Raw genomic sequence first — 24,913 nt, 5'->3', positions numbered from 1 at the left:
GAACCAGCGGCCCGGCCCCACCGCTCCCGCTGCCCCCAGCCCGGCCCGGCCCGGCCCGGCCCCACCGCTCCCGCTGCCCCCGGCTGCCAGCCTGCGGCCCCTGCCCGGCCGGTGACGGCATGGTGGCCCCGGTGTGCTCCCTACGTGCTGCCGGCTTCCTGCAGGCCTCCCCGTGGCCCCCCAGCCCCATGGGAAAGGGGCCTTTGCCTGGGCTGCACTCCTGCTCCCACCTTGGTCCCACACTGCCACTTTGGAATCGGAGTAGAATGGTGGAATATCCCCAGCTGGAAGGGACCCACAAGGATCGAGGCCAACTCCTGGCCCTGCACAGGACACCCCAACAGTCCCACCGTGTTCCTGAGAGCACTGTATGAACGCTCCTTGAGCTCTGTCAGGGCCAGGCCCTGTGCAGCCTGTTCGTGTGCCTTCCTTGCCTGGCTCCAGGGGCTCGGCAGGCGCTGATTCCTGGGGGAAAGGGCAGCTGGGTGGATGAAGCAAGCCCTGTGCTGGCAAGATTGGGCAAGCTCAGATCCTTAGGCTGCAGCTCAGTGTGGAACACAAGCAGGTTTTCACCTGTGAGGCCCACAAATCACCCCACAGGAACAGGGCAAAGGACAGGGTGTCACAGAAACCAGCCTGGCTTGGGGCTGCTGGAACTGCAAGGAATATTCCCTGGAACAACCCAGCTTCCCCTAACCCTCCCCAAGCCAGCATGGTCCCCGGTGCACCAGGTTCTGCTCCCCGACAGAGTGTGCCTGGCATTGTTTACTTATTTATTTAATCTCATGTAGTTTATTTCTTTATCCCATTATGTCCCTGTCCTGGGCCTGTCACTGAGGAGTGCTGAGCGCTGACCCAGCTGGGTAGGGTGCTGGGGGCAGGACATGCTCTGGGCACAGGGGGACCGCCCCACTCCTGCTGGCTGCTCAGGAATCCAGCAGCTGGCTCAGTCACCGCGAGCAGGAGCGTGGGGACCGGCCGGGCTGCGGTGACCTGCTGGCATTGCCTTACAAGGCTGCGTCCCCAGGACACGGCCAGCTGCGAGGCACCGGGCCTGGCACTGGGGCGTGCTGTGGTTGTCCCGGGCTGGGGGGCTGCCAGCAGCACCTCCATTGTGCCAGTGAGCTGATGGCAGGTCTGTGCTCCCTGTCTCCTCTGTGCAATGCCAGGTCCCTTCCTGCTCCCAGTCCCAAATGCCACCTTGTGCTCTCCCATCACAGTGGTCCCAGTGTGCTGGTGGCCAATGGAGATCATTGAGTCCTAGAACACGAGTTGGAGCAAACCCACAAGGACCATGAAGTCCAGCCCCTGGCCCTGCACAGACACCCCAACAATCCCCCCCTGTGCCTGAGAGCGCTGTCCAAACGCTCCTGGAGCTCTGGCAGTTGGGGCCGTGCCCATTCCCTGGGGAGCCCGGGCAGTGCCCAACACCCTCTGGGGGAAGAACATTTTCCTAACATCCCGGCATGGTGGCCCCGCTGTGCTCCCTACGTGCTGCCGGCTTCCTGCAGGCCTCCCCGTGGCCCCCCAGCCCCATGGGAAAGGGGCGTTTGCCTGGGCTGCACTCCTGCTCCCACCTTGGTCCCACACTGCCACTTTGGAATCGGAGTAGAATGGTGGAATATCCCCAGCTGGAAGGGACCCACAAGGATCGAGGCCAACTCCTGGCCCTGCACAGGACACCCCAACAGTCCCACCGTGTTCCTGAGAGCACTGTATGAACGCTCCTTGAGCTCTGTCAGGGCCAGGCCCTGTGCAGCCTGTTCGTGTGCCTTCCTTGCCCGGCTCCAGGGGCTCGGCAGGCACTGATTTCTAACACCCTCTGGGGGAAGAACATTTTCCTAACATCCAACATAAGAAGGCACCGTGTCCCTGGTCACCGCAGAGGTCCCTGGCAGTGTCCCTCCGTGCCGAGCTGGGGGGCATGAGGGGCACACAGGGCACCCATGCTGGCATCTCAGTCCGTGCCGTGCCATAACGCCCAGTGAGCACAGGAGATCCTTCCCAGGCGGAGCCGTTACTGCTCCCCGGCCCCGGGCAGGGGCCGAGCCGGCCCCGCTGCAGCCGAGGGCACCGAGAGCCGGTCTGACGGCGCCGGGCGGCTCTGCCGGTTCCCGCCCGCACACGGGAGATGCTCCGGGAGACGGGCGGAACCGAAACGCCGCGATTTGTCCCCGCGGCGGGGCCGGGCTGCGCGGGGCTCGGGGCTCGCCGCCCCTCGCATACAGACCCCCGATACACGGGGTGAACCTCGCAAACCGGCCCGGGGGGCGGCCGGGACCCGGCAAAGCCCCGTGCCCCCCTGACCCGTCCCGTCCTACCGCGCTCCGCCCCGTCCGGTGGGCGCAGGAACGCCTGCAGTGCGCTCCGCCCCGCCGCGCCCAGCGCGGGGGCTTGCTGCACCGGGGCTGGGCCGAGTCATGCCGTGCAAAACCCGGGAGCCGTGCCGAGCTATGCCGTGCAGATCCCTAGAGCCAGGCCTAGCCATGCCGTGCGGAGCCCGGGAGCCGGGCCGAGCCATGCCGTGCAGATCCCGGGAGCCGGGCCGAGCCGTGCCGTGCGGATCCCGGGGCCCGAGCCGTGCCGTGCCGCGCGGGGCTCTCCCAGCAGCGGCGCTGGGGCTGCGGGTGCTGGTGCTGAGCGCGGCGCTGGGCGCGGGGGCGGTCCGGGCTCAGCCGCCTCCCTTCCCTTTCTGGGACCCCTCGCTGCCCTGGCAGCGCCGCCTCGATGACCTGCTGGGCCGGCTGAGCCCCGCCGAGCTGGTGCTGCAGGTGAGGGGGCGGCGGGACCCCCCCGGGGCCCCCGCGGGACTCCCCGCTCAGCGCCGCTGCCCTGCAGGTGGCGAGGGGGGGAGCGATGGGGAACGGCCCCGCGCCCCCCATCCCGCGGTTGGGCATCGCGCCCTACAACTGGAACACGGAGTGTCTGCGGGGCGACGGCGAGGCGCCTGGATGGGCCACGGCTTTCCCGCAGGCGTTGGGGCTTGCCGCAGCCTTCAGGTACCAGCACCGGGGACCGGGGGTGTGGGATGGGACCTGGTGAGACAGGTCCCCCCTTGCCTATGCTGCCCTGACACCCCTGTGCTGTCCCTCTAGCCCAGAACTCATCTACCGTGTGGCCAACGCCACTGCCACTGAGGTGAGAGCCAAACACAACAGCTTTGCTGCTGCCGGCCGCTACAGTGACCACACTGGGCTCAGCTGCTTCAGCCCTGTCCTGAACATCATGAGACACCCGCTGTGGGGCAGGAACCAGGTGCCAGCTTGGGCGGGTGCTCCCTGGCTGGGATCGGGCCACAAAGGACCGTGGCTGACGAGCTGGATGTGGCCGTGGCTTGCCAGGCTGTGGGGATGTGGGGACAGTGTTCCCAGGGGTGACCCACCTGTGCCCCGGACAGGAGACCTATGGGGAGGACCCGTTCCTGAGTGGGGAGCTGGCCCTCAGCTTTGTGCAGGGGCTGCAGGGCCAGCACCCCCGTTACGTTAAGGCCAGCGCTGGCTGCAAACACTTCAGCGTGCACGGTGGCCCTGAGAACATCCCTGTCTCCAGGCTAAGCTTTGATGCCAAGGTGAGCACAGCAGGGCAGGGGGTGTTAAGAGTGCAGGGGGCACTCCAGGTGCTGACCCCACTCTGCCATGGTGCAGGTGCTGGAGCGGGACTGGCGCATGACCTTCCTGCCCCAGTTCCAGGCATGTGTGCGTGCTGGCTCCTACAGCTTCATGTGCAGCTACAACAGGTGTGGGGCGTGGTGAAGGCCACGTGGGCTGGGCTGCCCTTGGCATGGCCAGTGCCCTGCTCTCCTGGCTGCCCCATCCCCTCTCCAACAGGATCAATGGCGTTCCCGCTTGTGCCAACAAGAAGCTGCTGACGGACATCCTGCGTGGAGAGTGGGGCTTTGATGGCTACGTGGTGAGCGACGAGGGGGCTGTGGAGCTCATCATGCTAGGGCACCACTACACACACAGCTTCCTGGAGACAGCGGTTGGTGAGCTCACGGGCTGGGCATGGGGTCAGTCCCCAGGCATTGCACAGCCATGACAGGAGTTCTCCCTTCTCCCTGGCATGGCAGCTTCGGTGAACGCTGGCTGCAACCTGGAGCTCTCCTATGGCATGAGGAACAACGTCTTCATGCACATCCCTCAGGCTCTGGCCATGGGCAACATCACACTGCAGGTGAGCCGAGGGGAGTGAGACCAGGGATGTGAGCAGAGAGCCTGGGCTGTCCCTGCCAAGCACAGCTGAGATGTTGGGGTCGGGGTCTCCACAGATGCTGCGTGACCGAGTCCGGCCCCTCTTCTACACACGGATGCGGCTGGGGGAGTTTGACCCCCCAGCCATGAACCCCTACAGCTCCCTGGACCTGAGTGTGGTGCAGAGCCCTGAGCACCGCAACCTCTCCCTGGAAGCTGCTGTCAAGAGCTTTGTGCTGCTGAAAAATGTGCGGGGAACACTGCCCCTGCGGGCCCAGGATCTGCTCAGCCAGCACCTTGCGGTGAGCCCCTGCAAGGTGGTGGGCAGGGAGACATGCTGGCTCCGCACCGAGGGCACACAGGTGTCACAGGGCTGCTGGTGCCCACCCTCACCCCTCTGCTCCCTGCAGGTCGTGGGTCCCTTTGCTGACAATCCCCGGGTACTGTTTGGGGACTATGCACCAGTGCCAGAGCCTCAGTACATCTACACACCCCGGTGAGAAAGCGTGGTCCCACCTCATGTCCCCCTCTCCTGATCACTGTTCCCCTCTTCTGGGCACTGTCCAGGGCTGCTGCTGGAGCTGCTTGGCCCTTGGCTGGTGGCCAGGCAAGGGGGCTGTCCCCATTGTGCCCCAACCCTGGGGCACAGCTGCCCCTGTGTCCTCTGCTCTTCCCTGGTGCAGGAGGGGGCTGGAGATGCTGGGGGCCAATGTCAGCTTCACAGCGGGCTGCAGCGAGCCACGGTGCAAGCAGTACTCACGGGCAGAGCTGGTGAGGGTGGTGGGGGCAGCTGACCTGGTGCTGGTCTGCCTGGGGACAGGTAGGTGGGAGTGGGAGGGCACTGGGTGGGCACTGCCAGAGGAAGGGGAGTGCTATGGGAGAGAGGGGCTGCCCATGAGCCACCTCTGAGGCGGTCGGTGCCCCTCAGCCCTGTCTGCCCACATGGGTGTAAGGGCTCTCCCTTGGCTGTCCCCACCCAGGGGTAGATGTGGAGACAGAGGCAAAAGACCGGAGTGACCTGTCCCTGCCGGGGCACCAGCTGGAGCTGCTGCAGGATGCTGTGCAGGCAGGTAGGGGCTCTGTGGGACCTCAGCCCACCCAGGTGTTCCCCATCCATGGTACATCCCGGGGTGTGGCACCCAGCAGTGCCACTACCAGCCTCTCAGTGACAGCCACCTCCCTGCAGCCGCTGGGCACCCCGTCATTCTGCTGCTGTTCAACGCGGGGCCCCTGGACGTGAGCTGGGCTCAGGCACATGACGGCGTGGGGGCCATCCTGGCCTGCTTCTTCCCTGCCCAGGCCACGGGCTTGGCCATTGCCAGGGTCCTGCTGGGCGAGGCGGGGGCCAGCCCAGCTGGCCGGCTGCCGGCCACTTGGCCTGCAGGCATGCACCAGGTAAGGCCAGGGCTGCTGGTTGCACCCTTAGCCTTTCTTTGCCTTGGTGGCTGGAGCAGCTGTGGGCTGCAGGGCTGTGGTTCTTGCCTGTGCCCGCCCAGCCCTGCCCTGTCCCACAGGTGCCACCGATGGAGAACTACACCATGGAGGGACGGACATACCGGTACTATGGGCAGGAGGCCCCGCTCTACCCTTTTGGCTACGGGCTGTCCTACACCACCTTCCGCTATCGGGACCTGGTGCTGAGCCCCCCAGTGCTGCCCATCTGTGCCAACCTCTCTGTGTCTGTGGTGCTGGAGAACACAGGACTGCGGGACAGCGAGGAGGTGGGCACAGCTGCTGTGCACTGATCTGGCCGTGCAGGGTACAGATGTGCCCGAGCTCCCCCTGCGAGGGGACTGCTGTGGAGTCCCATTGTGCTGAGTCCCATCCCTCTGTGCAGGTGGTGCAGCTGTACCTGCGCTGGGAGCAGTCCTCCGTGCCAGTGCCCCGCTGGCAGCTGGTGGCTTTCCGCCGTGTGGCCGTGCTGGCCGGCCGAGAGGCCAAGCTGTCCTTCCAGGTGCTGGCCGAGCAGCGCGCGGTCTGGGCGCAGGACTGGCGCCTGGAGCCCGGCACCTTCACCCTCTTCGCTGGAGGACAGCAGCCAGGCCAGAAGATGCGGGCACCCTCGGAGGTGCTGAGCGCACGGTTCAGTGTCACCGGCACTGCCCGGCCCTTACGCACGTGTTAGCAGCAGGGGTGGGCACAGGGTGCTGGCAGAGGAAGGGATGTGAGGTACCCCGCGAGGTACCCGTGTGCCGCGGGCAGTGTTGTGGTTCTCTGCCCTGCAATAAAGTGCTGGTGCTCCGTGGCAGCAGTGTGGGGCCTCCTCTCCATCCTCCCGGCGCAGTGCTGGCATCTCCCCGGAGCAGGACCACACTGCTCTTCCTCTGCTCAGTGCTTTCAGCCTCCTCCCGTGGCTGTCCCACCCCGAGGCGCTGCTGCAGCCCCACACCCTGCCCGTGCCCCACACCGGACCCGCGTGTGCTGCGGCCACACGTGCCTGCGCCTCCCCGCTCTATTTATAGCCGCAGGGCTGCTCCAGCGCATTCCCTGTGCCGAGGGAGCGGTGACTGGCAGCCCTGGGAGGCTCGGGAGGCCAGGGGCTGGCCCTTCTCCTTCCCAGGCAGGATCCAGGGAGCCGCAGGATGCTGCAGGGAAGGGGGCAGTGGTTGGAGTTACCAAGCCCTGCGCTGGCCCGAGGGACAGATCCAACCCTGCAGCAGCTCAGGGGCTCTGGAACAGCGCTGGGATGTGATTCCGGCAGCAATGCTGGCGGGGAGCCGGGGCTGGGCAGGAACTCCTCCGGATGGTGTTGGAAGACTGTGATCTCCTCCAGCCTCGAGGCCGGAGGCCAAGGTGGGGGTGGCAGGGAGCGCGTGGGGCTGCCCAGGCCTGACCCCATGACATCAGGACACTAATTACAGATGCGGCTTGGGATAATTACAGAGCAGGCGCGAGCTGTGGCAGGGCAGGGCGCAGCCCGCTGTGGCTCAGCCCATTGCTGGCCCATTTGTCACTGGCACCCACAGGGGATTGTCCTGCAGCAGCCGGGATTTGCCATGGTCTGTGGCGTAGCCCCATGGCAGCATGCTGGGGGTCTGGTTGTTGCCCTGACATGCTGCTGGTGATAGGTTCCTATTGCATCCGTCCACCCCAGGACAGGACACAGGGACAGACACTCGTCCCCAGGATCCTGTTGGGTCACTTCCCCATGGCAAGAGGGAATCAGCTGGAGTGCTTTGGGGACAGGGTTTCAGATCAGCCCTTGTGGGCACTGTGTCACAGCAGCAGGGTGGGAGCAGCCTGGAGCCAGGGCAAAGTCCTGGAGCTGAGGAGAGAGGTGGGAGCAGAGGGATAGGGAGCAGGTGGAAATGGGTGGGATGGGGTGTCCCACACAGTACTTTGCTCAGAGGTGCTGGCAGGGTTTGTTTGTCATGCTTATCCCTGTTTGCTCCCAGACTTGCACAGCGTCAGCTCCTGCTGGCAGGGCTGAGCTGTGGCTGTAGTTATCCTTTGACTTTGGGGTGCTGATCCCTTTGGGTCCCTACAGTCGGTGTTAGGGCCAGGTGATGGGCCTGAGGGTGCAGCCCTCTGCCCAGACTGTCCTGACAGAGCCATGGCAGTGTTGCACCTCACGCTGCAGGGCTGAGGAGCACAGGGAGTGCTGGGGCATGCAGCAGCCAGGGCTGGGTGCCGTGCTCATCATGAGCTCATCGGATTTTCCATCAGCTCAGGGGAGGCAGCTGTTCCCAGCACCACGGGAATGGTGGGGCTGGACCCAGGAACCCCAACACAGCAGGGCTCTGCCTGCAGCAGAGTGATTGATCAATCCCTGCTTGTATAAGCCCATCGACTTGGGCTGGAATGGCATTCACAAGCCCTCTGCTGTTGCACTGTTGGAGCACGGCCACAGGCCCTGTATGCCCACAGTTGCCCCTTCCTCACCTCAGTCAGCTCCAGACTGACCCCACTGCAGGGAGAAGGACCATGGATGTGGCTGCATCCAGTGCCAGGTTGTCCCAGAGCCCTGAGATGCTCATCTGCTCCAGGTGAAGCTGTGGGACCCACAGGCAATTAAGGTTTGGAAGCCACTCATAGTCACCCTTGGAGCATGTCATGGAGTGGCTCCAGTCCCACTCTGCCAGATCCCTTGTGTGCCATGGAAATACAGAGCTGTGGGGCTGCTGCAGCCCCTTGGAAGCTCAGCCATGCAACAGTGTCAGTGGGGCTGTTCTCCTTTCCTGTGCCAGGGCATATCCTGGCTTTGTGAGTTCATTGGGACATTGCTCTCCCTGCCCTCCTCGTGGGGTGCCCAGCTCCCAGAGCTGAGGCTTGACCGTGCAGCATTCCCTGGTGGGGAGTCAGCTGGCAGGTGAGGCTCTGGGAGTTTCGGGAAGCCTCTGCTCTGTCTGAGCCAGGTGAGAGGGTGCAGGGCTTGAGGCTGTAGGAGGGTGATGACTTTCGGGTGATTTGGGGTGTAGGGCTACCCCTGCAGCATCACAGAGCGGGGCCGCCCCGTCTACTGAGGAGCTCCTCATCCCTGACTCAGGGGAATGCACTTCCAAGGGAAAGGGCTGGGATTTCGGTAAACCTGTTTGCCTGGTAGGTGAGGGAGAATGAGTGGCAGGGGATCTCCTGGCCTGCGGTGACATCATCCCCAAAACAGGCATCTCTGATGGGTGCTGCCCGCAGAAAACTAACTTTGTTCATCCACAAAAATGCCCAGAGCCGGGCACTCTGCGGGATGCCTGGAGCAGGCTGGCCACGTGGTGGACAAGGACATGCCCCTGCCTCCTGGTGCCCCTGCAGAGCCTGGAGCCGTGTTACTTCCACTGCTGGTGCTGCCCACTCGTCCCCTTCCCTGGCCGTGCCGCCGCATTCCCGTCCAAGCAGGGCACAAAGGGGATTCTGCGCTGAGCGGGGGCCGCTGCTCCTGCCCGGGGAGCGGGAGCGGCCTCTGTTGTCTGCCGGTTACCGGGGCAGGGTGGGGGTGGGATGCGGGCGGGGGGAAGCCCCGCCAGCGGAGGCGGCTGCTGGCGGTGACTAAGGCTCACGTGTGACGGGGAGCGGGGGAGCAGCAGCTCCAAGGCCTCTCGAACAGCTGAGGTGGGGCTGGAAACGGGAAATCGGTGTCTTTTTGGGGTGCCTGAGGCTGGGGCAGCCGATCCCGGTGGTGCTGGCTGTGCATCGCGGTGCTGCTCGGGGCGGGGCGTGTTTGCTGCGGGGCCAGCGCTTCGCGCGGGACCGGAGCATCGTAAAATGCGTGTGCGAGCCTCAAAATCTGGGAGAGCAGGGGCTGGAGGCGGGCGAGTTACGGAGCAAAGCTGGGGGATGCTGAGCACTGCGGGGACAGGCCCGAGGCGGGGGTGACGGGCGCGGGGTCCCAGCCGCGGCTGCGGGAGGAGCGGCGCCGGCTCGGGGCTGCGGGGCAGCGTCTGGAGCCGGGCGAGGCGGAGCATCCCCCGGCCGCTCCCCCCGGCCGGGGCCGCGGGGCCGGGGCGGGGAGCGCTGAGCGTCCTCCCCCGCGGGCCGGGGGGAGCGGGGCTGGGCCAGCCCCTGCGCCTGCCGCGCCATGGAGCGGAGCTGCGCCGGGCGGGAGCCGCAGCCCCGGCCCCAGCCCCAGCCCCTCGGTAAGGATCCGCGGCGGCGGCGGCGCCGGTACCGGCTCCGGGGGGTGCCCGGGTCCCCTCCCGCACCGCGGGGCCGCAGGGAGTCGGGGTGCGGGATGCGGCCGAGGGCTGCAGGATGCGGCCCGGGGGTGCGGGGTCTGCCGGGGGGTGCGGGATGCGGCCCGCCGTGCCGGCGGAGATGCGGCGGCCGGGTCCGCGGAATGCGGCGGAGCGGAGCGGGGCGGCGGCCCTGGGAGGCGGTGGAAGAGCCGGGGGGGGGCGAGGGGGGGGGAATGCACTGCCGGGGCCGGGGCGGCTTCCCGGGAGGGACAAAGCCCGGGCACGGCCCTTCCATCTTGGGGAGGGCCGGAGCGGCCCCGGCCCCGCCGCCGCGGGGGGTGCAGGGGGACTGCCCTTGGGAAGCCCCGGGGGTGGCGGCGCCGGCGCCGCCCCGGCTCGTCCCCGCCGGCCGGTGGGCGATGCCCCCTGTGGGAGGCACCCCCCGCCCGCCCGGGGCCGCCCCCTCCCCGCCGCGTGGAGTCGCGGCTGGTCCCGGCAGGGCCGGTCCCGCTGCCCCGGGATGAACCGGGGAGGGCGGCGGCGGGGCCGCGCTCGGGGCCGGGGTTGGCGCTGCCTCTCGGGGCTCCAGCGCAGCGCTCGCTGTGACTAAGCAGAGCTCCGCGGAGCCGCTTCCCACCGCGGGAGGAAGAGGAGAGGTGGCTCCCCTCCCCCTCGGCCCCAGAGCTCCATCGCCCGGGCCCGCTGAGAGGGAGGGATGCCTGCGGCCCCGGCGATGCTGAAAACCGGCGGCTCCTGCACCAACCGGCCGCGGGTCCTGGCATCGCTGCCCGAAGGACGCGTCCTGCGCCAGACATGTTGTCTGAGTCCCGCTGTCTGCCTCCGCCGCTTCCCGCCTGCCGTGGCCTGCCCACTCGATGCTGTCGCGGCCCGGGGACCAGGGCTGGCTGCTCCCGGCCACCCTGCGGGTCATCGGCTGCTCTCCTGTGAGCACAGAATGGTGCTGAAGGAGCACGGGCGGTTTTGCACCGTGTTCTCCTTCAGGGACCATCCCTGGCCTGTCTGGTGTGGGTGACCTGCAGGACTGGGCAGCCCGGGCTGCTTCCTGTCTTGCTGCCTAGAGCGGGTTGGAGCCACCAGCAGGGATGGGATTTCACTCAAGAGGCCAGGACCCACCATGTGTGGTGCAGCAAGGGGCACTGGAGGCCAGAAACTCCTGAAAGGTGGCCAGGGCAGGGTGTGACCTGCGGAGCTGCGCAGGTGGGCAGAGGGATGAAGTGTACAGAGGGATGAGGACAATGCAGGGAGCAGGCAGAGGTTTGTCCTTATCCATGTTTCCCCCAGCTTCTCCAGCCCTTCTCCCTTGGCATGGAGGAGAGGGAGGGCGAGCTGGTTGCCCGCCAGTGCCTGTGTTTGGGAGCAGCAGCTCGGGAGTTCTCCCAGCGCGGGAGCCGCTGCTGCGAAACCGTCAGAGCAACGTGATGCGACGTGCAGAGTGGTGATGTGACAGTCCCGTGGTGCCATGTCCAAAATAGTTAGCACAGCTCTCGCTCCTTGGAGGGCTCTGAGCAGGGTCGGGCAGCCCCACAGGCAGCCTGCTGGGAACGGAGCTGGATCCTGCACGGCCCCAGCCCCGGCAGGTGCCACATCCGTGTTGTGAGGCACAGGACCTGTTTTTTGGGGGTACTGATGTGCTCCCCAAGGGGCTGGATGCTGGCAGGCACAGAGCCCCATGCCCTGCCTTCCAGCCAGGTTTCTGTTTCCCAGCATGATGCTAGCAGATAGGTTTTTGGGAGCGCCTGGGCTGGCTGCCCTGGGCACTGGTGGCGCCGCATGGGTCGCCCCAAGGACGAGGGCACCTCCTGTCGCCACTGCCAGCGTGCCAGATGGATGGTGGGCAGGTGTTCCTGCCCCTGCCCTCGGGCTGCTTGGGGTTGCACTGTGACCACAGCCACGGCTTGCTGTGGGGGTGTTGGGGCAGCAGCAGCTCCAGCTCTTTCCTTCATGTTTTAAACCCTGGAAACCCCCTGGCTCCGGCCTTGCTGTCGCCACAAGATCCCAAGTTCCCCTTGCTGCTCTCCAGCTCGGCACGCCACTGCAGGCTCGGCAGTGCTACAGGAGCTCAATGACTTCTGCCCAGGGGCTGGTGCGGTTCCCCCATGGCTGCCCCCCATACCCTTATCGTGAAGCATTGGCAGGACACAAGCCCTGGGAAGGGAGACTGGATGTGCCTCTTTCTCCTGCCTGGCACCTGGCTGTGCCCTGGCAGGGGCCCTGCTGCCTGTCCCCTCCTGCCCTGCTCCAGCCTGTCCCTGGAGGCCTGTCTCCCGGAGCGGGGCTCTGGGCAGTGGTGGTTCACGGTGGCTGAAGCCCAGCCAGATGCCAGCTGTGTTTCACTGGCTCCAAGGTGGCGGGGAGAGGAGCCAGCCATGGGTGACAGTGCCCGTGTGCCTGGGGACAGGCTGCAGGTGGCTGTCCCCGTTGAGGACAGGGTGTCATTGCTGATGGCGGCTGCCAGAGTGGCAGTGGCCACCCCTAAGGCGGGGGCTGCTGGCATTGCCCATATCTCCCTGCCCAGGCATGTGAGCCAGCACTGAGGGTGCGTGTCAGTGCTGTGCCTGCAGGCAGGACATAGTGGGGACGTGTTGGAAATGTGCTGTGGACATTCCAGGGATGTGTCAGGAGCACTTGCTCACTGTCCCTGTCATCCAGGTGTGAGGGTGGCTGCAGCACACGGGAATCCCAGGAGCTGGGTGGGACAGGGCAGGGCTCAGCCCCAAGGCACATCTGAGTGTTGAGCTGGGGGTGGGATCAGGGGCAGCACTGGGGCTTGGAGCACCCCCAGGGCTTGAAGCATCCCGGTGCATGCCACAGTGCTCTGGTGACCTCAGGGAGTGTGGACACCAGCACCCACAGAGCCATCCCTGCTCTGTGGCCATGGCTGCCTTCCTGCTCTGCACCAGGACCTGCTGGCAAGGAGAGACCCAGGAACCCATCCCCATGGGGCTGCTATCGAGGCAGGGAACAGCTGCACCAGGGGGGGCCTGAGGGTGTATTGCACACATGAATGTCCCCATGGGCTGTGGGGAGCAGCCCTGCAGGGCCAGCAGTGGCTCTTTGGGCTGGCCTCAGGGTCTCGTCCTTAGCACAGAAGGCACTGCTGAAATGGCCAGGGTGGCTGGGCACTGTGACACCAGCACCTTTGGGTGGCTTTCCACTGCTCAGCAGTGACCTCCAGAGCACCATCAGCCCTGCTGATGCCCCCTGCCCCTCTGGGCGCTGCACATGGAGCAGCCTGTGGCTGCTCTGGCTGTGCTGCGGAGCGGGAACACAAGGATACGGAGCTGAGGGGAGCTGAGGTGACATCGGGCGTGTGCCCCCCCCGTTCTTTTGGGCAGTGCCCTGCAGGGACAGTTAACGAGGGCCGCTGGTCCGAGCGGCGCCCGCGGGCCTCGATGTGCTCTCGCTTCACGGCACCGGGATCTGCCTGCGCCTGGCTGAGCATCCCTGGCCATGTGCCGGCCAAGGAGCCGCGCTGCACCGGGCACTGCCGGGCTGGAGGTGCCGCTGGTGCTCGGTGGGACAGACACCGGTGCCAAAGGGACCCATGGGAGGAGCAGGACGGGCTGGGTGATGCGGCGCCGAGGGCAGCACCTCGCCCCGTGCTGGGCACGGTGGCAGCAGCGGGGCCGGTGCCATGCGGGCTCGCCCGGGCTGGGTGCTGCAGGGCAGCCGTGCCTGCGTGTCTGGAGGGACGGGAGCTAATCCGTGTGGAATGCCCCGGCCGGGGGAGAGGGGACGCCCGCGCCGCCTGGGCGCAGGCAGCGTTGGGTTTCAGGGCAGCTGCCGTGCTGGAGCAGCGACAGGGACAGATGGTGGCAGGGCTGGCCCTGCCCCACCTTGGGGGTCTTGGCTGGGCCCGGAGGTCTTGGCCGTGCCCACAGCCCTGCCCTGGCCACAGGTGCTGTTGTCTTTCTGGCCAGTGGGGCAGGGCAGATCCTGCCCAGGGCTCTGTGCCTGGCTGTGTGGGGTGGCAGGAGGCACCCACTGTCCCCTGCCAGTGCTCCCCACAAGTCCAGGGCTCTCTGAGCTATTTCCATCTGCTCGGGGGATCAGCCTGGCCTTGATGCTTTCACACCCTGTGGGCTGCACTTGACTGTGCCACCACAGTGGTCCCAGGGTCACCCCTTCCAGCTGGTACACACGTAGTGACACTGCAGGTGCCATCCCAGGATCTGGCACCTGGGGGCTGCCCAGCCCTGCTGCCTGTGGTTGTCCATCTGAGGCAGCCCTGGGGGGACAGAGCAGGGGACCCCCCAGTCCCAGCCCCTCATCAGACCGATGGCTGCCTCACAGGGCGCAGCACTGGGGACATGGGATGTGCAGGATCGGGGCCAGGGGATGGGCTGGCTTCCTGCAGCAGAAAATACCCGGAAAGTCTGCGGGGGGGCCGGGCTGCCTGTGTCCCCACGGAGTCCAGGGTGGGGGAACCCTGTTGGCACAGCCCTGGCCTGGGGGGCTGCAGCAGCACCCCCGGCCCCTCTCTGGGAACCAGGGGACCTGGGGTGTGCCCATGCTGGCAGTGCAGGAGGCTGGCAGTGCCTGTTTGGGTAGCCTGGGCTGACCCTGGCTTGGAGCACTCCAGCATGGGGTGGGTGAAGAGCTGTGGGACGGGTGAGGAGCCGTGGGATGGGTGAGGAGCTGTGGTGAGGAGCCGTGGGATGGGTGAGGAGCGGCGCCGGCTGTGTTTGCAGAGCCCACACTTTGCCCCTCGCTGAGGGTTGTGGAGAGCTCTGCAAACACGTCTGAGCTGCCGTGTGACATCAGCTGGTGGTGGCTGCTGGTCACTGGGGTTCTGCCACATCCCCCTGGAGCCAGGGGCTCACTCTGCAGTGGTGTCCATAGGGCTGGAACTGTGTCCTGGGGTTGGTCTGGCGTTATTCTGGCCAGGAGCGACAGTGCTGCTGCTGCTGCTGCATGGGGGTTGGAGTTGGGATCCTGGCGAGTACTGAAGGGTTTGTTTGCAGAGGGCTGATAATGGGGGCCGGGGGAGTCACTGTGGACACTTCCGACACCACTTCTACAGAGGGCACGTGCCATGGCATTGCCAGGCGCTGGCACCGTCTCGGGCTGTGCTCAGCGCTCCCTCAGGATGCCCAGGGGTCACCCAGAATGGGGGACACCCCCCGGGCTGCCCCAGGGCCGGCCCCACGCGGGGAGGGGGCTCTGTCTGGCAGCCTGGTGTGCATTCCTGGGCCATGAGTTCATGGCTGCGGGTCCGTGGCGCGATGGGGGCCACGGGCTGTCACGGTGACGTCAGGCCACGGCCCGCGCCCATCCTGCCTCCGCTGTGCCGCGGAAACGCTCGACGTCCTCGTCCCCTCGGGGAGAGTGGCAGGGGAGTGTGTGGGTCCCTGAGCCCCCGGGGGGTCTCTGGCCCCGTGTCCCCCCACGGCAGGGCCAGGCGGCAGCTGCCAGGGGATGAAGGGCAGCTTTGTGGTGGCAGTGCCTGGTGGAGCCCGGCTGTCCCTCTGTGCATTGTGCGCCCAGCGCCTGGCACCCGCTGCGGGTGCCCCCCAGGATCGGGGCAGCAGCAGCAGGGCTGAGCTGGGGTCCCACTGCCCTCCCCAGCCTTTCTCCTGAGGGCTGTGTTTGGGGGGACAGGGCTGTGTCCCCTGAGGGCTGTGTTTGGGGGGACAGGGCTGTGTCCCCTGAGGGCTGTGTTTGGGGAGGATGGGTCTTCCACGGGCTTCCCCAAGTGAGTGACCTTGTGTTCTGCTCTGCTCCTCTTGCAGGGAAGCCACCATCCCCGATGGGAGACAGCATCCCCCCTCCCTCTGTGCCACCCCCTACGCCTGGGGGTGCCCTGCAGGGAGAGCGCAGCTTCCCCCAGCATGAGCGACCCGGCCCTCCTGTCATCCCCTTGGAAAAGACCGTCCCCCCCGTCCCACCTGTCCCACCCGTCCCTGCAGCCATCACCCCCTCTGAGAAGACCGTCTCGCCCGTCCCTGCAGCCGTGCCCCCCTCCCAGCAGCCCGTCTGCCCCCCGGCCGTGATGCCCCCCTCTGAGCACAGCCCCCCGCAGCGTGACCGACCCGGCCCTCCTGCTGTGCCACCGCCAGGACAGCCCGTGTCCCCCAGCCCTGCAACTGCGGTCCCCTCAGCACAGAGCGTTTCCCCCCGGGGTGACCATTCCCCCACCGGACCCCCCAAGCCGCCTGGGATGGAGCACCCCAAAGAAGAGGCATTGTCCCACCCCACTGGCCAGCCTGTCCCCGTCCACGCTGCCGCCCCTCGCTCCGCGGAGACGCTGCCCCACGGGAGCCAGCCCCCAGCCCCAGCTGCCACCCAAGGGGCCCCTCCTGATGCCAAGAGCTCCCTGGGTGCCACAGCCGGGCCCTCAAAGGACGTGAGCCCCCGGAGCAGCCGCCCCTCACCGTCTCCTGCTGCCAGCCCCCGGCCCAAGCAAGGTGGGTGCCAGGAGGTGCTGCAGTGATGCTGCACCTGTGGGCACCAGTGGATGCCTGGTGGGGCTGGGCACTACCCTGACGGTGTTTCCCCTCTGCAGATGCCCAGAAAGCCCAGGCAAGGCACAAGCAAGCGAAGGAGCGGCGCGAGGAACGGGCCAAGTACCTGGGTATGGGCTGGGAGGGAAAGTGGATAGGGGGGAGGCAGGGGCTAAGGAGCTTTGCTGGGTCATGGGCAATCCCATTAACTGTGGTGAGCTGAGCCTGGGTGCGAACTGCAGTGCTGGCAGCTCTGCCCACCAGGCACACCACTGATCCCCAGGCACACCACTGACCCCTAGGCACACTGCTGACCCCCGGGCACACCACTGACCCCCCCAGCACACCACTGACTCCCCCAGCACACCACTGACCCCCAGGCACACTGCTGACCCCCAGGCACACTGCTGACCCTCAGGCACACTGCTGACCCCTGGGCACACTACTGACCCCCCCAGCACACCACTGACCCCTAGGAACACTGCTGACCCCCAGGCACACCACTGACCCCCAGGCACACCACTGACCTCTAGGCACACTGCTGACCCCCGGGCTCACCATTGACCCCACCCTGCACACCACTGACCCCCAGGCATATCACTGACCCCTAGGCACATTGCTGACCCTCAGGCACACTGCTGACCCCCAGGCACACTGCTGACCCCCCCAGCATACACTGTTGCTCCTTGCTATGGATACTCCCCAGGTCTGTGCAGGTGCCACCAGCCCTGGTACCCAGCCCTACCGTGTGCAGGCAGCCCCGCAGTGGCTTGGGGCAGCGGGCGAGCAGGGCCCCTGCGCTGAGCATGGGGCCTCCTTGTCCCCGCGCTCTTTCCACCCTCATTCCCCCATTGTTCACCGCGCGGCTCGGCGGGCTCCCGGCGGGCTCCCGGCCTTCCTTTTGTCCTGGCCCAAACCCCTCCCTCGCTGGCCGGCCGTGATGCTGCCTGCCCCGCGAGCCCGGCCGCGTGCCCCGGCCGCAGCCGGCCTGCGGCCCCACGCCACCGGCATGGGCACGCGCTCCCACCACGGGGCTGCCCGGGGCTGTGCCTCCGGTGCGACCCCGCTGCCCCCCACAGCTGCCAAGCGGGTGCTGTGGCTGGAGAAGGAGGAGAAGGCGCGGCTGCTGCGGGAGAAGCAGCTGGAGGAGCGGCGCAAGCGGCTGGAGGAGCAGCGGCTGCGGGCGGAGAAGCGCCGGGCGGTCCTGGAGGAGCGGCAGAGGCAGAAGCTGGAGAAGAATAAGGTGGGCATGGGGATGGGTGTCGTGGGTGCAGTGGGCAGGGGGCTGGGGTGGCACGTGGGATGCAATCCCTGAGTTCTTGTGGCTCCAGCAGCCCTTCAGGAGATGCTTAATGAACTCGTTGGGACTGCCCAATGTACCCATCCTCTGCTGCCCCTCCTTCCTGGTGCAGAGCCTGCGCTGTGCCCAGCTTCTCGGCACGTGTGCCCTGGCCAGGGCAGGCATCACTGTCCTGCCTCCCTCTGAGCACCCCCATCACTGTCATGGCCTTATGCTGGCAGGCTCTGGCTGGCTCAGCCCCGCTCCCTCGGCCTCTGGGCTCAGCCTGTCCCTCTCCCTCGGGCAGGAGCGCTATGAGGCAGCAATCCAGCGGTCGGTCAAGAAGACGTGGGCAGAGATCCGGCAGCAGCGGTGGTCCTGGGCTGGGGCCCTGCACCACGGCTCCCCTGCACACAAGGACGGTGAGTGCTGGGCTGGGCACAGGCACCTTGGGACCCTGTGGCTCTGACAGTGGTGGGGGCAGCTGGGCATCTTTGCCAGCCCTCAAACCCAGCTCAGCCCCCCTTGGTGGGGCATGCTGCCATCACTCTGGGCTGTGCTGGGGACTGATGGGGTCCCGTGGCTGTTCCCTGCTCCTGTGGGGCTGGGTGTAAGCTGGAGGCTGTGTGTCACAGTCCCTGTTCCACTCAGAGACCTGCCTGGGGGCAGCCCTGGCTGCCTCAGCATGCCATGGCCACACTGCCAGGTCTCCAGCAGCTGTGAAGAGCCCCTGGCCCCAGGGGTTGTGGGGCTACACGAGGCCTGTGCAGCCTCTGGTTGGGGTCTGTGCTGCCGCGTGTCCCTTGTCCCCCAGCTGGGTGGGGGCAGTGCTTGGCACACCTCCAGGTCCAGTATGGAGGTGACCGTGGCTGTATGTGTGGCTGCAGAAGCTGGTCCTGCTCCGTGGGGGCTTCTTGGGGACACTGCATGATTCAGCACTTGGACATGTGGAGGTCTCCACTGTCCCCTGACTGCTGTGCTGTGCTGGCAAGTGCCAGCACTGCCTGGCATGGATGATGACAGAGAGGAGAGTGCTGTGTCCCTAGGAACTGTCTGGCCTTCACCTGCCATGGGGCAGGTGTGGTGGCCCTGGCTGTACCTGGCCAGACTGTGTATAGGTTCCTGACTGTACCTGGCCAGGCTGTGTACAGGTGTTGTGTTCCTGGCTGTACCTGCCAGGCTGTGTACAGGTGTTGTGTGCCAGGTTGTGTGTACTGGCACCGTGTGCCCAGTGCCGTGTGTGCTCAGGTGTTGCGTGCCCGGCTGTACCTGGCTGGCTGAGCTGTGTGTACAGGCTCCACGTTCTGGGTACGCCTGTCTCGGTGCCGTGTGTGCCAGTGTGGCTCGTGGCACACTCGGGGTGTCTGTGGTGCAGCACCTGGCAGGGTCTGGCAAGGGGACACCTTCCCCTGCCACTTCCCATCGGGATGTGCTGCTGGAGCTGCTGCCAGCTGTCACTCACCAATCTCCCAGCTCCACCGGCCCTGAGCTTCCCTGGCTGTTTGTCCAGAGGAGCCAGGCATGGTGGGGAGATGCCAGCTACCTGTGGAGGTACTGCCAGCCACCAGCACGGTCCTGGCAGTGCCACAGTGACCCAGCACCTGTGTGGTGTTGTCTCATGTCTGTCTGGACCTGCTGCCCTCACCCTGCTCCCCCAGGATGGATGCTCTCCCGGTGCTGCCGAGGTCCCCGGCCACCCGCTCCCGATTCCCAGGACTGTGTTTGGGAAAATTGTTGTAGCGGGGCCTGGGAGCCGCCCTGGCTCTCTGAGGACGAGATTCCTGCATGACCCCAGCATGACCCTGCAGGGTTCAGACACTGCCATTCTGAATGCCAGTGCTGTGTGTTGTGTCCCCAGACACCAGTATCTCCTCTGGCCCCACTCTGTGCCGTGTCACTGGATTCCAGCATCTCCTGTCCCACTCTGTGCCGTGTCCCCATACTCCAGCATCTCCTGTCGCATTCTGTGTTATGTCCCTGGATTCCAGCATCTCCTGCCCCACTCTGTACCGTGTCCCTGGATTCCAGCATCTCCTACCCCACTCTGTGCTGTGTCCCCTGACTCCAGCATCTCCCCTGGTCGTTCCACTTCTGCCCCAGTGCCCTGGCACAGCCGTGCATGCTGCATGTGGGGGGCCCGGCCCCGGCCCCGGGACCTTAATGCCCTTGTGTCTTTTCCCTCCTCCAGGTGCGAGCCGGTGCTCGGTGTCCGCTGTAAACCTCCCCAAACACGTCGACTCTATAATCAACAAGCGGCTCTCCAAATCCTCCGCCACCCTCTGGAACTCTCCCAGTAGAAGTAAGAGCCCTTTGCGTTTGCCCCAGCGCAGGGGGCACAGCCAGGCCCCCGCCCAGTGCTGGGGACCCCCGATGCCAGGGTTCCCCATCCCCAGGTGCCCGCGGAGAGAGGAGAAGCCGTTTGCTGTTTGGGGGAGGAGGCTGGAACCGGCCCGTGGCTCCTTGAGGCTGTGTGGGCTGGGAGGAGAAGGAAGAGGAGGAGGAGGAGGAGGAATGGCTGCATGGTGGCAGCCCCATGGGGCGCCAGCACAGGGATGGGAGCTTGGCTCCCTGCCCCAGGGCAGCTCTGGTGGGTGCTGGTGCAGCCACAGAGGGGCTCCTGTCACCTGCCCTCCTGGGGCTGGGCACGATGCCAGAGCCCCCACAGGCTCCTGGAGCTGGATGCCACAGAGCTCTGTGGCCGTGGTGCTGCAAGGTCATCCTGGCCCTGGGAGCGCTGCCCAGGGCTGCAGCCACGCCAGAGGGATGTGTCCGACAGAGGGATGCGTCCAGTGCCGGGGCTGCTGTTGTGTTTCGGGGTTGCCTGGCGATGGGAGCCTTCCCGGACGGGTATAAATAGCCAGAGCAGCTGACGCCGTGGCTGTGGTGACGCAGGCAGCTCCCACCGCCCTGTGCTGGGGCTCAGCCCAGGGACAGGCACCTGGGGGCTGTCAGCACTGCCCGGGTGGGAGCAGCGTCTCCCTGGGCCTGTGCCAGACCTGCCACCCTGTCCCCCTGCGGCATCCGTGGCTCTGTGCTCTCCCCTCCCAGCAGCCGGTGCTGCCCCTGGCCAGATGCCCAGCGGAGAGGGGCAGAGGGGCCCTGTCTCCATGGGTGCTTCCCATGCGCCGCAGGGTGTTTGGTGACATGTGCTGCAGGGCAGCCAGTGGCAGCTTGGTGCCCAGCTGAGCCACCTGTGTGGCCAGGCATCGCCGTTCTGTGGGTGCTGTAATCCTGGCCTGGTTCCTGGGGCACACTTGGTGATCTAGCACAGCTCCCGTGGGATGAGGGCACACTGTGGTGTCCCCCGGGCAGCTGGCATGTGCCAGGGCCTTGCTCACACAAGGCAGGGGCACAGAAGGGTGCCATTGCTGGGCACAAGGAGAGGGCAGAGTGGGGGGACTGCTGTCACCAGGGTGGCACCCGGCACCACTGGTACACGGTGATTGCAGTGTCCACAGGACACAAGGGCACCGTTGTCGTCATGCCACAGCGCCGTCCACAGGCGCCCACCCATGGGCACGGCCGCCCACCCATGGGCACGGCCCTTCATCCTGCTCAGCTGTGTGGGGCCGTGGGGACCCCTCCCCAGCACGGCCAAGCTCTGGGCACTCCTGGAACTGTGCATGCGCCGTGCTATTGCTGCAGACACACAGCTGCTCCCTCCCAGCGGCGGCTGTGAGGCCAGGACTGGAGTCTGGAGGTTTGTGGCACACTAATGGCCCCTCTCCCTCCCCAGACCGGAGCTTGCAGCTGAGCCCATGGGAGAGCAGCATCGTGGACCGGCTGATGACGCCCACCCTGTCCTTCCTGGCGCGCAGCCGGAGCGCCGTGACGCTGGCTGGGAATGGCAAGGAGCAGGGTGAGCCCTTGGGGATCAGGGACACGCGAGTCCTGGCACAGGGAGGGATCGAGGATGAGGGAGCCTGGAGTCAGTGGGCAGCTGGCGTTGGTGCCAGCTCCATCCTGACCCTGGTCACTCCTCTCCCAGTGCCCGTGTGCCCCCGCTCAGCCTCCGCCAGCCCCCTCAGCCCCTGCCACAACCACCGCCTGCCACACCGCTGCTGGGAGCGCCGGAAGGCGGCCGCTGCCAGCCCTGATGTGACGCCGCGCCGCAGGACCGAGCCCTCGCCCGTGAGTGCCACCTCCCACGGGGACCCCGGGTGCCAGGGCAGCTGTGGGGCACGGCGTGGCTTCCAGCCAAGCCCAGCACCCAGCGCTGACGCCATCTCTGTCTGTCCTTGGCCGGAGCAGAAGAAGAAAGAGAAGAAGGAGAAGGATCGGGAGAATGCCAAGGAGCGCAGCGCCCTGTCCCGTGAGCGCAGCCTCAGGAAGCGGCAGTCACTGCCGGCGGCACAGCCCCGGCTCCTGCCTGCGGCTGACAGCAGGTCAGGACCCTCACCCTGAGGCTTCCAGCCCCTGACCCCCTCCACGGGCTGCCCCAGCCCCACTAACACTGTCTCTTGCTCTGTTTGCAGCCCCGGCCCCAAGAACCGTCCCTCATCCCCTGCTGCCCCCAAGAACCGTCCTTCATCCCCTGCCACCCCCAAGAACCGTCCATCATCCCCTGCCACCCCCAAGAACCGTCCCTCGTCCCCTGCCACCCCCAAGGCCCGCCCGGCGTCCCCCAGCCCAGCCCTCAGCTCTCCCCACAAGCCACCCCTGCCTCGAAGCGCCCATTCCTCCCCCAAGGTGCGGGCGAGGGCTCGGGAGGAGCGGGGGGAGCAGGAGGGCCAGGCAAAGGCACGGGAGAAGAAGGAGAAGGAGCGGGGTCCGGCACCCCCGGCCCTTCCCGAACCCCCCAAGGTGCCCGCAGAGCCGACAGCAGGTGGGTACAGCGGCAGTGGGGAAGCCGCAGGGCTGGGAGAAGCCAGAGCAGCCCTGACGCTGCCTGCCTCCCCCAGGCCCCCCAGTCCCTGCGGCCCCCGGCCCTGTGCCGGCCAGCCCCCCAGCCAGACCCCCTGCCGGCACCACGGACCGGGAGGAGGCTGCCCGGCTGTTGGCGGAGAAGCGACGCCAGGCCCGGGAGCAGCGGGAGCGGGAGGAGCGGGAGCGCCGGGAGCAGGAGGAGCAGGAGAGGTGGGTGTTGACCCCTCGGCCCCCAGCCCCGACCTCCTGCCGTGCTAAGGGCCCCCTCCCCGCAGGCGGGTGCAGGAGGAGCGGGCGCAGCGGGTGGCCGAGGAGCAGAGCCGAAGAGAGGCCCTGGCACGGCAGCGGGAGGAGGAGCGGCGGCTGCAGGAGGAACGAGAGGCCCAGGAGAGAGCCCGGGCTGAGCGAGAGGAGGTGGAGCGGCTGCAGAGACAGGTTGGGGTGACAGAGCGTTGGGGAAAGGGGCTGCAGGAGGTGGGGGACAAGGGCAGGGATGGAGGAGGAAGGCAGGGATGTTCTCCTGTGCTTCACTCCCCATGGGGGTGAAGGAGTGAGAACCAGCTCAGCCCCTCAAGGCCCACGGTGGCAGGAGGGAACATGGGGTAGGGCTGTGCTGAGCTGTCCAGGCAGCACATCCCCACAGCCTGGTCCCTGCCCCGGTCCCTGCCCCATCCCTTTCCCCCCTGTCACATCTCATCCCTTCTTGCCCTGCTGTGGCACAGAAGGAAGAGGCCGAGGCGAGGGCGCGGGAAGAGGCTGAGCGGCAGCGCCTGGAGCGGGAGAAGCACTTCCAGCGTGAGGAGCAGGAGCGGCTGGAGAGGAAGAAGGTGAGGGTGGGGGACATCTCCAGGCACGGGGCACGGCAGGTTTTTCCCTGGAAGGGATCCTGCCTGGCACCAGGGCAGGTCTGGGTGGTCAGGGCCGTGTGTGAGTCCCTGTGTGACTGCAGCGCCTGGAGGAGATCATGAAGAGGACGCGCAAGTCGGACGCAGCAGACACCAAGGTGGGAGCCTGTCCTCTGTCCTGGGGCAATGGGGACTTGGGCACTAGACAGAGCCCTCCTGCCCCTGCCTGCAGACCCTCACAGCTCTCCTGTCCCTGCAGAAGAAGGACGACAAGAAGGTGGTGAACGGGAAAGCAGCCGAGCAGGAGGATGTCCCAGGTGTGTGGGCACCCCGGGCCTGCTTCCCCCAGCCACGGTCTGGCCCGGGCCGTGGCTGAGCCAGGTTCTGCCATGTCCTCAGGCCGCGAGAAGCACCTGGGGCCGATCCCGAAGGCAGAGGAGCTCCCGGAGACGGAGACCCCAAGCGCAGGGACGCCGGGGGGAACAAAGGGCTTGGTGGGCGAGGGGCTGCAGCCAAGGTGAGCGCGGGGACACCGGGGGGGAGCCGGGGGGCGGCGGGGCCGGGGCTGAGCCCAGCCCTCCCCTCCCGCAGCTCCAAGGAGGCGGCAGCCCTGGTGAACGGCGTGCAGCCCGGCAAGCACGAGAACGGCTTCTCGGGCACCGAGGGCTCCAAGGAGCTGCGGGATCTGTCCCACCACGGTGGCAGCCCCGGCAGCATCATCCCCTTCGGCGACAAGGAGCCCTTCCTCAAGCAGGCAGTGGTGAAACCCCCGCAGGTGACAGGTGAGCAGCGAGAGGGCTGTGGGGGGACGGCGCTGTGAGCGCCCCGGGCTCACACCGCTCTCCCCACCCGCAGAGGTGCTCTGAGGGCCTGGCCGATGTTCCCAGGGGCCGCTGCCCGCGCCCTGACCCCGGCGGCCCACACAGACCCGTAGCTGTCGTCAAACACGACCCTCGCTGCTCCTCCCGGGCGCCCGGGGGCTGCAGGGCCCCGGTGAGGACGCCTGGCTCCTCTCTTTGTTCTCGTTTTTATTTCGTTTTGTTGGTTTTTTTGTTTTTTTTTTTTTTTATTTTAAATATGCACCTTATCAGACTGACAGCCCACCCTCGCAGCCCGCCGGAGCCGCCCCAGACGTGTGGTGTAATGATGTAGTTATTTAACTCGCTGGGTACAACGTCTGTGAATACTGTAAATAGAGCCGGCCGGGCGTGGGGATGCTCTGGGGGGCTCGGGGGAGGCCGGGGGCCGTGTCACAGCTCCCGGTCCCCACGTTCTCCCGCATGTCCGTATGTCCCCGGGCCCGGCCGGCACCACGCTGCTCTGTGCCCTTGTGACAGTGTTATGCATCCAGACAACCTCTGACAACAATTAAAAGTGGACAATGCCCGCGGCGTGCCTCTCTGTGTCCGGGGAGGGGACTGGAGGGGTCCGTGTCCGCGCCTCGGTGCTGGGCTGGGCTGGGCTGGGCTGGGCAGGGCAGGGCACTCTTGGTCTCCGCAGCAGCGGGGCAGGTTCGCCCCCGTGCCCGGGCTCGCCCCCAGCGCTGCCCGCTCCATCAGCTCCGTCCCGGCCATGTGGGCAAACCTCATCCCGACGGCCCCACCCGCAAGCAGGGCCCTGTCCCAGCGCTGCCCCTTCCCTCGCGGGCCCTTAGGAGTGGGAC

At 66.8% G+C, this 24,913-nt stretch overlaps 3 protein-coding genes across 8 annotated transcripts in view; 2 read left to right on the top strand and 1 right to left on the bottom strand.

Annotated features, from left to right (window-relative positions):
- Nucleotides 1-520, bottom strand: part of TRAPPC3 (trafficking protein particle complex subunit 3) — a 7,190-nt gene extending 6,670 nt beyond the window's left edge. The window contains exon 1 of the mRNA XM_041479422.1: nucleotides 145-520. The gene's annotated coding sequence lies outside the window, so the exon portion shown is untranslated. The remainder of the gene's footprint in view (nucleotides 1-144) is intronic.
- Nucleotides 521-1,864: 1,344 nt separating this feature from the next.
- Nucleotides 1,865-6,435, top strand: LOC121360009 (probable beta-D-xylosidase 2). Its single transcript, XM_041479452.1, has 14 exons — nucleotides 1,865-2,771; nucleotides 2,839-2,999; nucleotides 3,096-3,255; nucleotides 3,398-3,568; nucleotides 3,645-3,736; nucleotides 3,828-3,985; nucleotides 4,070-4,173; nucleotides 4,268-4,492; nucleotides 4,601-4,686; nucleotides 4,874-5,010; nucleotides 5,171-5,260; nucleotides 5,377-5,585; nucleotides 5,705-5,911; nucleotides 6,028-6,435. The coding sequence occupies exons 1-14, from the start codon at nucleotides 2,421-2,423 to the stop codon at nucleotides 6,313-6,315; spliced, it is 2,439 nt and encodes an 812-aa protein (XP_041335386.1). The 5' UTR covers nucleotides 1,865-2,420; the 3' UTR covers nucleotides 6,316-6,435.
- Nucleotides 6,436-9,182: 2,747 nt separating this feature from the next.
- Nucleotides 9,183-24,636, top strand: MAP7D1 (MAP7 domain containing 1). 6 transcript variants are annotated; one of them, XM_041479249.1, is made up of 18 exons: nucleotides 9,183-9,233; nucleotides 15,550-16,224; nucleotides 16,323-16,391; nucleotides 17,340-17,503; nucleotides 17,847-17,961; nucleotides 19,728-19,838; nucleotides 21,276-21,398; nucleotides 21,528-21,670; nucleotides 21,791-21,924; nucleotides 22,015-22,364; nucleotides 22,441-22,615; nucleotides 22,681-22,840; nucleotides 23,128-23,232; nucleotides 23,355-23,408; nucleotides 23,510-23,567; nucleotides 23,650-23,767; nucleotides 23,842-24,032; nucleotides 24,106-24,636. In XM_041479249.1, exons 2-18 carry the CDS (start codon nucleotides 15,567-15,569, stop codon nucleotides 24,114-24,116), a joined length of 2,739 nt encoding a protein of 912 aa, XP_041335183.1. In that variant the 5' UTR covers nucleotides 9,183-9,233; nucleotides 15,550-15,566; the 3' UTR covers nucleotides 24,117-24,636. The 6 variants fall into 6 exon arrangements, with proteins under 6 accessions (XP_041335183.1, XP_041335182.1, XP_041335184.1 ...); XM_041479248.1 differs by lacking the exon at nucleotides 9,183-9,233 and adding an exon at nucleotides 9,585-9,757; XM_041479250.1 differs by lacking the exon at nucleotides 9,183-9,233 and adding an exon at nucleotides 9,747-9,845.
- The last annotated feature ends 277 nt before the right edge of the window (nucleotides 24,637-24,913 follow it).

The sequence above is a fragment of the Pyrgilauda ruficollis genome, unplaced genomic scaffold (assembly GCF_017590135.1).
Source record: "Pyrgilauda ruficollis isolate IOZ18807 unplaced genomic scaffold, ASM1759013v1 scaffold48, whole genome shotgun sequence".
In the NCBI taxonomy this organism is placed as follows: Eukaryota; Metazoa; Chordata; class Aves; order Passeriformes; family Passeridae; genus Pyrgilauda; species Pyrgilauda ruficollis.
The sequence above is the reverse complement of the archived record's forward strand: the minus strand, read 5'-3'. Positions and strand labels throughout refer to the sequence as shown.

Coding starts and splice junctions, on each gene's coding strand:
- MAP7D1 (XM_041479245.1), top strand. CDS start 10,512: ATGCCTGCGGCCCCGGCGATGCTGAAAACCGGCGGCTCCTGCACCAAC. Junction 22,365..22,440: donor GCCCGCAGAGCCGACAGCAG/GTGGGTACAGCG, acceptor TGCCTCCCCCAG/GCCCCCCAGTCCCTGCGGCC. Junction 23,409..23,509: donor CGGACGCAGCAGACACCAAG/GTGGGAGCCTGT, acceptor CTGTCCCTGCAG/AAGAAGGACGACAAGAAGGT.
- LOC121360009 (XM_041479452.1), top strand. CDS start 2,421: ATGCCGTGCAAAACCCGGGAGCCGTGCCGAGCTATGCCGTGCAGATCC. Junction 3,569..3,644: donor GGCTAAGCTTTGATGCCAAG/GTGAGCACAGCA, acceptor GCCATGGTGCAG/GTGCTGGAGCGGGACTGGCG. Junction 5,011..5,170: donor GCTGGTCTGCCTGGGGACAG/GTAGGTGGGAGT, acceptor GTCCCCACCCAG/GGGTAGATGTGGAGACAGAG.